Genomic DNA, 13,670 nt, shown 5'->3' with positions numbered 1-13,670 from the left:
GTGCCACAGGATTGTGTGTGAAGGAGTACGTGTGTGCCTCTGTTTCCGACTTGTGTTTGCATGGACAATGCTGTCCAGGTAACAATAGCTCTCTGAGGGAGTCATTTTCCCTCCTGAAAAGGCAGTGCCAAAGCACTCAGAGGGCGCCAAATTGTAGCACTAGCAGTACCTGAAAGGCACAATGGGCTGTATTCAAAACCAACACCACTGCTCGATAGCCTTTCAACACTGTTAAATAGGAAGACGTTTCAAGATTTAAATTTGGGAGGCTCGGGTTGGGAAATCGTGCATGACGTTTTACGTTTTTCAGGTGCCTCTGTGAAAAGTCCAGTCATGCCCGACTCTTTTTGAAAAGGTAAAATGGGATATGTAGAGACAACTATGGTGTAACCACACATTTGTAGAAGAACCACCATTCTCCATTCAGTGTAGCTACTTTCCTCCCTCTTCTGGTTGCCCCACTGACAGTAAGTGCAGCGAGCAGACACTGAGAGCGCTCTAAAAAGCTTTTGAGGTTGCATCGATGTCACTGTACAACCATGAAAGTCGGCGGTTTGAAAGCTGACTACTTCCCCTTGAGGTGAGGAGTTGAGGTCTAGGTTGTCGGAAAAAGATGCAACCTCAGATTCTTTGATGTGTGACACCACATTAAAACATCAAAACGTGGATTAGAATGTCACAACGGTATTATTTGATTTTGTGAAGACAAAACAGGAAATGTCAAAAGGAATGTAACTCAAAAACATCTCTAAGTCAGAATTTCTTTCCTGAAGGAGGTCAGAGTCTCAAGCAGTCGGATGCATCCAAGCTTTCTTCCCCCATGCTGGTTCAGGTTTGTACAGACTGTTGATGAACACTGCCGTTTAACCCTCGCACATACAAACCACCACAAATTCACGCCACAGCTCATCTGTGAGTAGTGAGCCACTGTGGCGGTGCCTGATTATAAACAATGCATTGCGGTGCTCTGCAGGGGTCCCCCTGACATGATTTCAACACACTCAACGAGCACCACAAAGTGAGTGTTGCACGCACGCACGCACACAAGCTTAAAGCTTCAGCTGAGTGCCACCCACCTGCTTTCTACTCCACAGAGACCTGTTGCCATGGCACTGCTCTTTACGACACACACACACACGCACACACACACACACGCACAAACAAGAAAGTTCAATATTCCACTCTCGTTTTCCCCTTTTCCACACAGGGGGGAGGGCCTAGTTTCAGCAGTCAGGCCATTATTTCACTATGGCTGTTTGCTTATGGCCTATTAGGGGACATGGGGACTAGAAGGTGACTCAGCATTTTCTAGAGGGGACAAAGACAGACAGACAGGCCACGAAGGCTGCCTGTGTATGCAGGGCACTGTATGAAAGCACATGGCAGGTACATAAATGCACATTTATTGACGGATTGTTGCTCAAGTTGGATCCAACAAAGTAAGTCGAACACATGTCTGCGTGTGCATGAGTATGTGGCTGCGGAAAGAGAACACACACACACACACACACACACACACACACACACACACACACACACACACACACACACACACACACACACACACACACACACACACACACACACACACACACACACACACACACACACACACCAGCATGACTGCCTGTGAACAAGGTCACTGTGTGCCCTCTGAGAGAAAGTGACAGCATGACAAACACGAGGAGGAGAGGGGGTTGGAGGGGGAGACAGAGTGAGAAAAGGGGGAGGGTGAGGTGAACGCAAAAGTGAATACTGGGAAGACCTTTGAATAGAATAGTCTGCACTGGCCGACATCAAATGCCATGGCAATAACCACGTACCAGAGGGTAATCGGTTTTGGCAAAACATGTGGCATTAATAAATAGCACGGACACTGCATCTAGAAGCAACATCTAAGAATAGGATCAGAGGGAGAGACTGCTCGTCAGTTTTATTGCCTGACTTGCATCGTCTGTACAGCACCTGTTTGCCTGCTGGCTTTCACACCTCTCAGCTTGAGCCCAATAAACTTAGGCCTCAATTCTTAACATGGATGACACCACATGCTTACAGAAATAGAAGTCTTTTTCTTCAGACACTCCCGTCCATTTTTTTAGGTTGCACTAAAAACAACAAGAGTGGCAGTGCAATCTGGTTGCTCACATGTCACTTGTCAATTGATCTTGTTGGTACCATCATTTCGCATGCCCCCCTTCCACAGGAAAGCTACAGTGCTGGGTCCGGTACATCTCTGAAGCTGGAAGCGATTTATCGAATTGCTCAAGGACGCATAACAGGTTACACATTTGCACACACAAAGTTTTCAATCCTTGGTGTTGTGGTTGAAGGTAAGTCCTGCTTAATACACCACACGAGCATGTTAAAGCGTTGTACTTTAACCTGCACAAATGAAACTATTTGCACTGTTTCATCTCTTCCACTCGGAATAGTCCCTTATCCTTTGATCCTAAAAGGACATTCCCAACTGGGGTCAATGCAACTGAGGCTAAATGCCAGCAGGTCAAACAGGTGCAGTAGGGAGCTGCAGGAGAGACAAGCGAGGGCAGGCAGGGCTGTTAAGGTGACAGGCTGCTTTCAAATACCAAAAAAAGATTGACTTAAGAATGGAGTGGAAATATGGTAAGACTTACTAATGCTTGATGATTTTGGTGTACTCCAATTAGGTTTCTTTATATAATAATATATGAAACATTAAAGGACAAACAGGTCAGATTAAGGACAACAGAGGGCGTTCCAGAATAGGTCACCTAAATGTCAAAATCACTAGCTCAAGTAACCATACTACAGCACACTTCAACCGGAAAAATAACGTAAATAGCTCCAGCAAACCATGTTGCAGGCGCCGCTACACCTCGTGCTATTTGCCATCGTCTCCTCTCAATGCCATTTTCAGTCAATAATCCCCAATGCACCAAAAGAAACACCTGGACATTGCTCTGCTTTTCTCATCAACACAATAGCTCCCTGTAAACTCTTAATAAAACAGAAACAAGCTTTCAGTTGCATTGGGCCAAGTATTTAGACATCAGGAGATGAGAAAAAGAAACAAGTCAGCTTAAACTTTAAACAAAACAAGTGTGCTTGCTGCTGCGCCAACAGGCCAATCAACTTTAACGTATCGATTGCCAATGTCACACATTAGCTCTCAAGCAATAAAGTTTGGGAGCTGTGCTGTGGCGCTGTCTACTGGCTGGCAGAAGTTGAAGGTCCAAGCTTGAGGCCTATTCTGCTCTGCCAGTGACCATGCAGCTACAACAATTAAGCTCTTATGTATCCAGTCAGCAAAAAAAACTAATCAAAAAAAGAAATGCATTTGACAGATAATAAGTCTGTGGCTCAAACTACATAGCTGTCCATAGTGCTAACTGTAATCTCACATTGTGTGGTAGCCAAAATAGAATTAGGGAATTATTTTTCTAAAATGGAGGAAAATCCCTATTCTACTTTCAGCAATGGTCGATACAAAGTACCTGTAATTTAACTCCTTATATTCCTGCTGTTGATCTGCATTAAGCATGACTGCAAGAGTGAAAACCAGAGGGACTCGAGCTGCCACATTTGATGAAAGCTTGATTGGAATACAACTCTAGGAGCCTTTTACTTTCCAACCATTTATACAATAATCATCAGAACGGACATCAGATACAAGTTTCATCCCTGTAGGCAGTAACTAAAGAGTAAAGAACAAATGTCGCTGTCACAGACACCTTATATTTGGTCTCGTTTGATCAAAGCGTGAAGCTCAGTCTCGGGACAGATAATTATCCTGCGTTAGTTTCTTCTGTCTCCTATTATTTGAGCTGAACGTCAAGTCTCGTTCACAGCCATTCACAAGTGGGTTTAATGATTTCACCATTTTCATACTGTGATTATGACTTAAATACATGATCAATATATTTCTGAAGGGTTCTCTCTACATATTCTGAGTAAAAAAAAAAAAGGTATTTACTACTAGAAAAACTTGTTTTATTATGAATTAAGCTAAAAACATTAGTTTGTTGCCATGTAACAACAGTTCGTTTGATAGCACTACAGTGGCTAAGATTTGTTATGAAAATGGTAACATAATTACGGTTGTTTGTCTTGGTTAAAATGACAATGTGCTCATATTTTACGAGCACAAGTAGATGCTCACTTATCTTGAAATATGAACAGTTAATCTAGAATTAAAAACAGAAACAATGTGTGGCTGTGGTTTCAGAAGCAACAGCTAGCTTAAAAAGGATGGGGGATATTAGTATTCAGTGACAGCAGGCAGTACTTATGGGCAGAATTAAATGTGAGCAGCCAAAATAATTTGCACACAAAATATTACAGGAAACAATCAAGGGAAATCTGTAACGCTGGGTAAGTGAAGGTAAGGTGTGCAATATAAGATGTATAAAATAGCAACAAATATTGATCATGACATGCCTAATTATAAACATTATATTGGGTGTTATTTGATAAGAGTGTGCTTTGCCACATTTTTCTCCCCACCTGCCTCTTTCCTCCTTATTTTCTACTTGATCTGCTTTTCTTCTCTCACCATTGTTCTTCATTTCACCCTGCGTCTCTCTCTCTCCCTCTCCCCTCAGTGTCTACCCGACTCTCTCCCACTGCATAGCTCCAGTGAGCCGACTCCCCGCCAGGCAGTGCGGCCCAGGAGGGAGCAACCAGCTGAATTATTGAGAGCATAAAAACGCTGCCGCTAATGGATCCTGAATAAACACACTGGCTAAGCTGCTCCCGCGGCTTCCTCTGCTGCCACAGGGCATCAAGCTGAAAATACTGAGGTTGAGGACGCAGTGACTGGAGGCTACGGCTGAGGCTTTGTTTGGGCCCGAGCCACAGTTATGACACGCAAGGGCCATCCAAAGGATTCTGGTGAACAGGGGGCTAATCTGTTGGCGTTTCTTGCAATTTATTGACAGTGGATGCAGCAAGGAAATGAAAACTGGACAGAAATTAGGTATTTTTTGATTATCATTTCTCCAGCCTAACTTACTTTTAATATCTAAGATTAGACAGAAAAAGGTAGTGAGAAAGGGAAATGTAATTTTAATGAGAGCAATTTAGAAAATAAAGGCTTACATAGAGATTTGACACAATAATTTAACCGGAGTAACAACAAGAACTATTTCTGAAAGATTTTAAATATTGAGTTATGCTCCAAGTTCATCACAAATCAAAACACTGAGTAAAGAAATTATCCAGCTCATCTGTATTGTTGCATAAATATTTAACTGCTCTGGGCTTTTGTTAGATTAGTACAGGATTTTTGACAGGTCCCTCCAAACAAAGTGGCACACATTAAGTTTTAAAATGATATGAGATTATGAAGGCCATCATATATTTATGTGATGAGCTAAGACAAACGCGTGCACATGAGTATGTGCATGCCCGAGCGTGTCCGCGCTCATTTAACTACTTCAGGATCTAATTCCAAAGAAAGAACCATGGCAGAGTGTCTTCATCTTGTTCTGTAATAATGAACACACTCCAAGGGAAATGAGAAGAGAAGAGATAGAAATTAAAATACGAATGGAGGAGTCATAAAAAAAAAAAAAGGAGGGAAGAAAATGTTGGCCCTGCAGCAAACTGGAGCTTCTAAGATTATGACTCAGCTGAAAATCTGCGTGCATCTGCGTGTATGAACCCCATTTCTAATACGATGCATCGTGGACTGTGTGTGTGTGTGTGTGTGTGTGTGTGTGTGTGTGTGTGTGAAGAAGGAGATTCCCATATGAAGAGGGATGAAATAAACTTATTACTGATTTATGTAAATGCATCGTAATATAGCACCACTGCCTGGAAAATCACAGCAACTAGGAGCTACAGACAAAAAGAGAGAAGAGGGAGATTAAAAAAAAAAAAAACAGGATGCAAATGCAAAAGGTGTCACTCAGTGAAGAAAAACAGAAACAGAAAAACAGCCAAAAGCAGCCATTATAGCACAGCTAAGACCCATGGGTAAAACATGCACAGATGCTTGAAATACCACAGTTTTCAAAACTGTCAATTTGTCCTCACAGGAACTTCAAAGTACATCAGCAAATCTGATCTGACACACTTTGGAAGCCCTCAGGGATGAATCTAAGTTGCTGTAGCATTCAAAGTTTAGATTTTCATTGTTTAATCGTCTGCTTTGGCTGAAGGGTATGATGTATCAAAATTTGATATGTAGGCAGCTATAATATGAGTCAACTTTGTTGGCTTAAAACAACATACTACTGCAAGGTCGACCCGGTTGGTGCAGTACAGGACAACCAAACAACACTTCTTTGCAACAATCAGTCTGGACTATCAAATGCTTTGATGTTGCTGTTTAAGGCCAAAACACAGTGTGCAAAATTTTGTGCCAATATCCAATTTGAAGGTAAATTAACACAAAAGTGTTTTTACCACGTTCATACCCTGGGTCTCAGGATATATAGACGGGGAACATTAGCCTTTTATGTCTTCAACCTCAGCTCAGTAGGTCCAGAAATAGAGGTAGCCCCTGGCCTTAGTCGTGTGCTTTACTACTGCAGCCTGTACTTTCCACTGCACAGCGTTTTGCAAACAGCCCTATCGGATGTCAGAATGCAGTCACCAGGCATCCATTGAGCTCATGTCTGCCTCGTGTTTCTACAGGGATAGTAGGATGTTTTTGTGTGACAGGGGTCCCAGATATTTTCACATTATTGTGTAATATCTCAAGACAGATGATGAATCTTTGTTGAGACAAAGGGGCGACAAAGCGTATGAGTAGAATATTATCTAATGACAAACACTGTTATCAAGAGAAAGAAAACATGAATTTACCTTCTTCTTGTCTCTCATGGAGCTCTTGCCTCGCACCATGATTTTGCATCCCGTCTCTGCTTCCAACTGTTTGGCTGTGAGTCCTCGAGGGCCGAGGATTCTCCCCACAAAGTTATACTGCAGAAACAGAGAGAGAAATATACAAGTGAGTATAGAGCGGGAGAGATTACGGATATTAAATTTCCTTAAAAGATTTAACTGGCAATTAAAATCTATCAATAACAACGGCTGAATGCAAACGGTCAAGTTCTTCTTAAATATGCAACAGGCAGGATTATATCAAACAGACAAACAGGCATACAGATGTCACTTTCAGCAAACGTCTAGAGAGGATTTCACGCCTCTGCTGCCACGCCTTCACCCACCACACCAAATCGACTACTTTCTGCCCATGTTGTCTCTCTTGCAACATTGCTATGGCCGCCATAGTAAGGTTTTCTCCTTACTATGGTTGCAACACTGCTAGAAGTAAGTCTTTACCAATAATACCAAGGAAGATTAGTGTTAAAAGGGTAAGATTAATTTAATTAATTTTGCAGTTGAATGTTTTTCTACCTGGCGGGATTTCCAACCATAAGCCGCAGCGGGGTAGGCTTGCCCCGACATTTAGTACCCCCGCTAGATGTCAAAATGGTGCCAAATAGAAAATAGAAAATTAACTACAAGGAATTATAGAATGGTGGGTAGTAGACAAGGGGGAAATGGAGTGGGAGGATGCTGACGGGAAGGCGAGTTGCGAGGTGATGTAGAGTACCTGACACAATTTTCTTATCAAGGACCCCCTTTTCACTTTTGTGTGGCTTTGGAGCTTTGTACCAAAAGGAAACGTATTTAACAACGTAATCCCCTCCACTTGAAACTGGCTTCCAACGGGATAAAGGGAAAATGTGTTGAAATAATCCAGCGCAATTTTCAGCCAAAATAAAAACAGAAGGAAAGGGGGAGAGATGGGGGAGAGTGGGGAGCACAGTGACGCATAAAGAGGTAAACAAACCACCCATGTTTAAACAGTGTGCGCAGTGGCTGGTGGAGTGCATGATGGGTAAGATCTCTGGCACTATTAAAACAGGATAAAAATGTCCAAACCTGAAATATTCAAACGCTCACTGGAATAGTGAGTAGCTTTCCTTGACAATGAGAAGCGCAACTGTTCGTCTCTTGAGCTGTTACAATGAGCCGTGACACTGCCGCATTAAATTCTTAAACACAGTCACATCTGCTTATGCACTCCAACGCACCAATGCCTCAGCGAAATCCAAAAGACCATCAGAGAAGTCACATTTAATTACAGAGGGATTACAAATTTAACGCGATGCTGGTGTATTTCTCCTGAACTACGTAAACAAACACTGTTGAGGACAGTGAAAACCTCCAGGATGTTGTTGTCTGTGTCCCCGTCACTGGGCTTGCCTGCAACCGTCGCCTGTCTGCGTGTCTTTGTCAGGAAAGACACACCCTGAGATGCTAAAGTCCCTGCGGATGATACTAGCATGCAGCTACACAGGCTTTATGTTTCTATGTTGCAAGGCAACTGTCTGTTCGGTTCACTCGAATCAAGGAAACTGGTGGAGGGGCTGTTTGTGAGAGTGTGTGCGCCTACTGAAGAATGTAGAGGCACCTGTCCTCGGAGGTCAGCCACCAACGATGCACGGTGGCCTGCGTCAGACTGGTACGTAAACACACACAGAAGAACACACGCACACAGCCTCAAGGAGCACAGGAGAGAGCTGTCTGTCTGCATCACAGTACTGGCTGCAGACAAGGGTGAACCCCAAGCTCTGGACATGGCGGTGGTGCAGACATAAACAGACATGGCCTCTTACCCATTACACAGAAGCTACAGTGACAGTGTCCTGGGTGTTGATATACAGCCTACCCTGCTAGCAACTGCAGCACCATATCTGAAATGACATTTCCCACCAGCCTCACAGGCTACAATATCTTCCATCAGTCCATATCCCATTAGATTTACACACTATAAATATATTAAATACATCAAGTGGTTGAATTACAGAGCATGATCCAGATGTGAAATAGACATGAGAAGGGGGAAAAGGTATATGTGATTCAAACTATGAGGCTTGTTCATAAAGAAAGAGCATTTAATATTTTATTCACTCCCCTTCTCTCACTTTGTAACAGTGGAAGGTACTTCTCTGTGGACATGAATATGTTGATGATAATTAGACTTGACAGAGACCAGGGCCTGTCAGAGGAAAGCTGGGAGAAATAAAGAGAGAAAAGGTTCAAGAGATGATGACACAAGGGCAAAAGGGAAAAGTCATGGACGCCAGTGTGAGGGGAGAGCAAGAAGAGCCAACATGCCACCACATTCTCACTCTAGATGTGAAACTCTATCTGATAGGGCGCTCGGGGATAAAGGGTTAGAGCAGGCCATTACATGCATGTGGCTTGGATTTTATGGCAACCCCCTTCCCCGGAGCAAAGGCTTGTGGGTGAAGGCTGGCGTATTAGTGTCAGATGTCTTTTAATGATGACAGAGGCATGTGCACAAAGTCGCAACAACATATGGGTGGGGGCACGGCACGGTGTAGGCGTCAGGTCTGGCCAAGCAGTTACCGCACTCACACACATCACTCAAGGAACATTTTAAATGCAAACACACATCAAATGACTGTGTTTCAGCTTCAAACATCTCACCACAATCTGGCAATGTAGCAGGAAACGATACAGCCTCATATTAATATAATCTCGCAATTAGAAGTGTGACTCTACTGTAAATAAAAATGTTGCCAAAAGCCTCACGGTGATGTTAACTGTAGTGGATTGCTCTCTCTGCTCCCTGGCTTCCCACTCTGCACTGAGGGTTTGACATTCTTCTCGTGGATGTTGATATGCTGTTCGAAAAGGCGACCTCCATTTTAAGCCACAGGAATGTAGAGACAATGAAAAGCCGAGCGGGTGAGTTATCAGAAGGTTGCAGGGCCATTGAGCCTGCCAGGAACTTCACTCAGTACAGCCAGAGGAGTAGGATGGATACAGTGCCCCTCACTACCAACAACACTATCCGCTCTTCAACATCCTCGTGCTAAACTATCCAGCCTCCTCCGCAACTACTAAAAAAATGCTAGTTTTCATCCTGTAACATCAGACTGAGGTCTTTAGAAAAATCATGTCTGGGGAACACCATGGCTTGCTTTCCAAATCTCTGCACCCTCTACGAGACCTTGAAACAGTCATTAGTAAATAGATAATAATTAATACAAATACAAAAAGTGTCTTCCCCATGAATAGTAGTGAAAAGCCATAAGCCATTCTTGGGTATAACATTACAACCACAAAAAAAGTATGGGTACTGTCAGCACCCATCTGGTGAACAGAACACATGCATAAACTGTGTTTTGCTGACTTGTAAACTCTCAACAGTCTCTTTTTCCCTTTGCTGCACTCATTTACAGCATTAGAAGATTAGAGACACTGGGATCTTTTGGTGGACAATCTCTTTTTCTCCTCTATTTCAGTCTCATTTTATCTCCGTTTTTCGCCAAGTTTTTCAAACAAACACACAAATACAGAGAAGCACATACAGCATATACAAACACAGCTCGTGTGTAAACACGGAAAAACAGACACGCACACGCGTGCACACACACACAAACACACAAAGCCCCCTTCAGGACAAGGGCTTACACTGACATTAAAGGGCCTTTGTTTAGCCCCAGTTATCGCTACTCCACAGGCGGGTTATGTTGTGAGCATATCTACGTCTACGCCGCTGTGTGTTTTATGAGCGCGAGTTTGTGAAACCACAATGTATGGAGTGAACTCTTGCAGACACCCTCCGCGCCCTGAGCTGCCTGTCACTTGGGTTTGTGTGCACATGCCTTTTGGTTCGTTTTTTTGTGTGAACAACTGAGAAACAACAGCGGTTCCACCAACAATGCTCAGAGAAGCAGAACAATTGTGCCTTTGACGGCGTTTGTTTGTGGTGGTGGGGAGACAGGAAATGAGATCATGCTGAGGGCTCTGGCTGTGTGCGCGCAGAGCTTATCGGAGAGCAGGGCCAGGCCGGGAGGAGAATACCAATCACTTATTAGCCGGCCTCGCTGGGCTTATGGAAATGAGGAACAGTTCATTCAGTGTGATGTATCAAAGCAAGGTGGAATCTGCGGTTGTTACACCAGGCACTGTCATCTCTCCCCTGCTCTCCATCTTCTACGCTCAGTCAGTTGATTATAACCCTCCCTTTTTCCCAATCTTTCATCTGCGAAAACTCCCCTTGTCCTCATACCCAAGATATCTTCCATCTCATTTCACTTCAAGTTACAGTATTTGAAGGGTACATAGCTGAGCACTGGTTGCTTAAACACCTCCCTTCTGCTTCCAGACTTCCTCTTTTCATTTCTGGAAACGGAGCAGGCTTCCTTTTCCTCTTTGTCCTAGTACACAGGATCTTTTCTTTCCTGTTCTGCATATCTGTCATCCTCCCATGGTGCAGGGGTCTCTCACAGCACAAATCAATGTTTCTCTCACTTTCCTTACTAACCACCAGCCGGCTGCCTTTCATCACTCATTCATCTTTGTGCAGAAATGCTCCATCATTTAATTAATCCATCGTGGCCTTTGCTTTGTGGTCTGATCACCACACATATGAGCATGCAGCAGCTCTGCATATCTTTTCCACACAGTAAAACAGCAAGAGGAAAGGAAAATGGACATGGGGAACATGCAGGTGCTTAACCTACAGCAGGTTACATGGTTGATCTACAGGACGGACAGCGGAGGTGATGCTGGGGCAATGAAAGGTGAAAATTAGACTTAGATTCCAGTGGTGACATTTGCGCCTCAAAGCCCTATAGACTTCAAAGCTCTCTATTCAGCACATCCAGCATTTAGCAGCCTAATCCATGGCTCCTTTGATAATTCTGTTTGGGTTTATTTTGGGGTTGCAGGCAGGCTGGAAATACAGAGGAGGGAAGACGGAGAGATGGAAGCGTAAAGATTGATGTCAGCTGGAAGTTTTGGGAGTCGAGCGAAGGAAGCAGAGAGCAAAGTTTGTGCACTTTTAGATAAGCGACTAGCAGACACAGAGTGAAAAATAATAAGTAGGAAGAGCCTAAATAATATTCCATCTCTCTCTCAGTGTTCATCTGCGTGTTAGTTGATCACAACAAGTAAACTGAAGAGTACTCTTTGGCAGAGCTGAGAAAGCTGTGAACTAATGCTAGCCAGGCAGTGCTATCTTATCTGCAAACCTCCCATCCAGCCGAGGAAGGGAAACAGCATCTACTTTAGAGTGGTCACTTCTGGCCAATATCAAAATCCTCTAAACAGAGAACTGTGTTAGTTTAGGCAAAGAACTAAAGTTGCGCTAGCACTGGCTGATCAGCCGTCAGCAAATTTCATTCACGCTTCATCATCATTTTAGTGTTGCCGTCTACACAAACATCCAATGTTTATGCATGTTTACAACTACCTCTGAATTGTGTAAACCAGAGTGAAGTGTTTATACTGGTGGATTAGTTCTGCCAGCTAAGTCTTTGGCGCTCAACTATTTACAATAAATGGTCAATTTGTTGAGGAACCGATTCCAATCCAGTACATTAGATGTGTGCATCATCATCAACCGTGAAATATCCTACTTCTGCACATGCCTTTGTCACAGCTCTTTAATAACATTGTCAAGTGCAGTCAATTGTATTTAAATAGCTCATATTGCCTCGGGGGACAAGGACCCTCTACTTTAAACCTTGATTTTAGCAAGGAAAAAAAATGGAAAATAGCCACATAGGAGGGGTCCCTCTCCCAGGACGGAAAGACATATCATACATGTTGCCATGTACAGAATAGACAGACAAAATCACAGACTATACATGTAGATAATAAAATATATTTGAAGAATGTGCTTCCATGAGGACAACTGAGCAACTTGTGGTGTCGCTAAGAGGCACCTGTGCTGTACAACATCCTCTCCATTGCGGAAGAGGACAAACCTCACACCTAATGGTTCAGATGGTAAAAGTCATTGCCAAATATGCTTAATGAATATTAGAATTTATTCTGTATAATGTAGCTCATGCAACTATTTTAAAACCAAAAACATTGGTCTCAAAAATCCTGTATCAGTAGGATCTGGTCTTTGCACATTGCACTTTATACGGTGATTCACTCGCCTGTGTGGTCAACCTGCTTCATTTGTCCTTCATTCTCTGCTTTCACCTCTCTGCCTCTCAGCTTAATGACTGCAGAGACCAACAGGCCAGTGAAGCACTAAACACCGTCCACTTACAGTACAAGCATAAGTTGGTAATATGAAAGCCAATCAGTGGCATTAGCGTAGTTATAAATACACATCTAACTGCTTACACTGTTGCCCTTCGTCATGTTAACTGACTACAACAAATAGAGTCCTCTGTTTAAATTATCATTGTAATTACCCTTCTCATCAAATAGCTAACTAGAAAACCATCCGTTCATCAAATTATCATCATCATGCATGGCTGGCTAGCTAGAGATATCAAAATCCTCCACTCTACCGCTCTATCAGTGAGGTGAGCTGAGGTGTGGGGCGGTACATTTCCAGGACTGGTAATGACTTAAGGGGGTCAGAAGGATATCAGGAGCTGGCATGATAAGTGATGACACCCTCATGGGAACAAGCTTAATGACTTTCCCTGCGCAGGGAACTGGCTGGTTTGGGCCGGGCGATTTTACTGCAGTGAAACAGAAAGGTCCAGGACATCCTGTCTGCTCAAATCATTAGAGCCTCTTTTTCTTTTTAGTATCGCACATTTGTGCAGATAAGATTCACGACAGTTTCAACCGATTTGGTGCAGCTGCAGATGGACTTTTAGTAGGCATGTAAGAGGAGGATATCACGCTAATGCACAGGATTACCAAAAAAGGTGAGGTAAAAATTA

General features: G+C 43.2%; 1 protein-coding gene across 6 annotated transcripts in view; it reads right to left on the bottom strand.

Moving 5' to 3' along the window:
* The window catches only part of qkia (QKI, KH domain containing, RNA binding a), a 73,223-nt gene that overhangs the window by 27,649 nt on the left and 31,904 nt on the right, over nucleotides 1-13,670 (bottom strand). For all 6 annotated transcript variants that reach the window (XM_073484300.1, XM_073484296.1, XM_073484294.1 and 3 more), the window contains exon 3: nucleotides 6,790-6,906. In XM_073484300.1, coding sequence (XP_073340401.1) covers nucleotides 6,790-6,906 — 117 coding nt within the window. The remainder of the gene's footprint in view (nucleotides 1-6,789; nucleotides 6,907-13,670) is intronic.

This window comes from Pagrus major, chromosome 16, assembly GCF_040436345.1.
Source record: "Pagrus major chromosome 16, Pma_NU_1.0".
Taxonomy (NCBI): Eukaryota; Metazoa; Chordata; class Actinopteri; order Spariformes; family Sparidae; genus Pagrus; species Pagrus major.
This window is presented reverse-complemented; position numbering and strand designations above follow the sequence as displayed.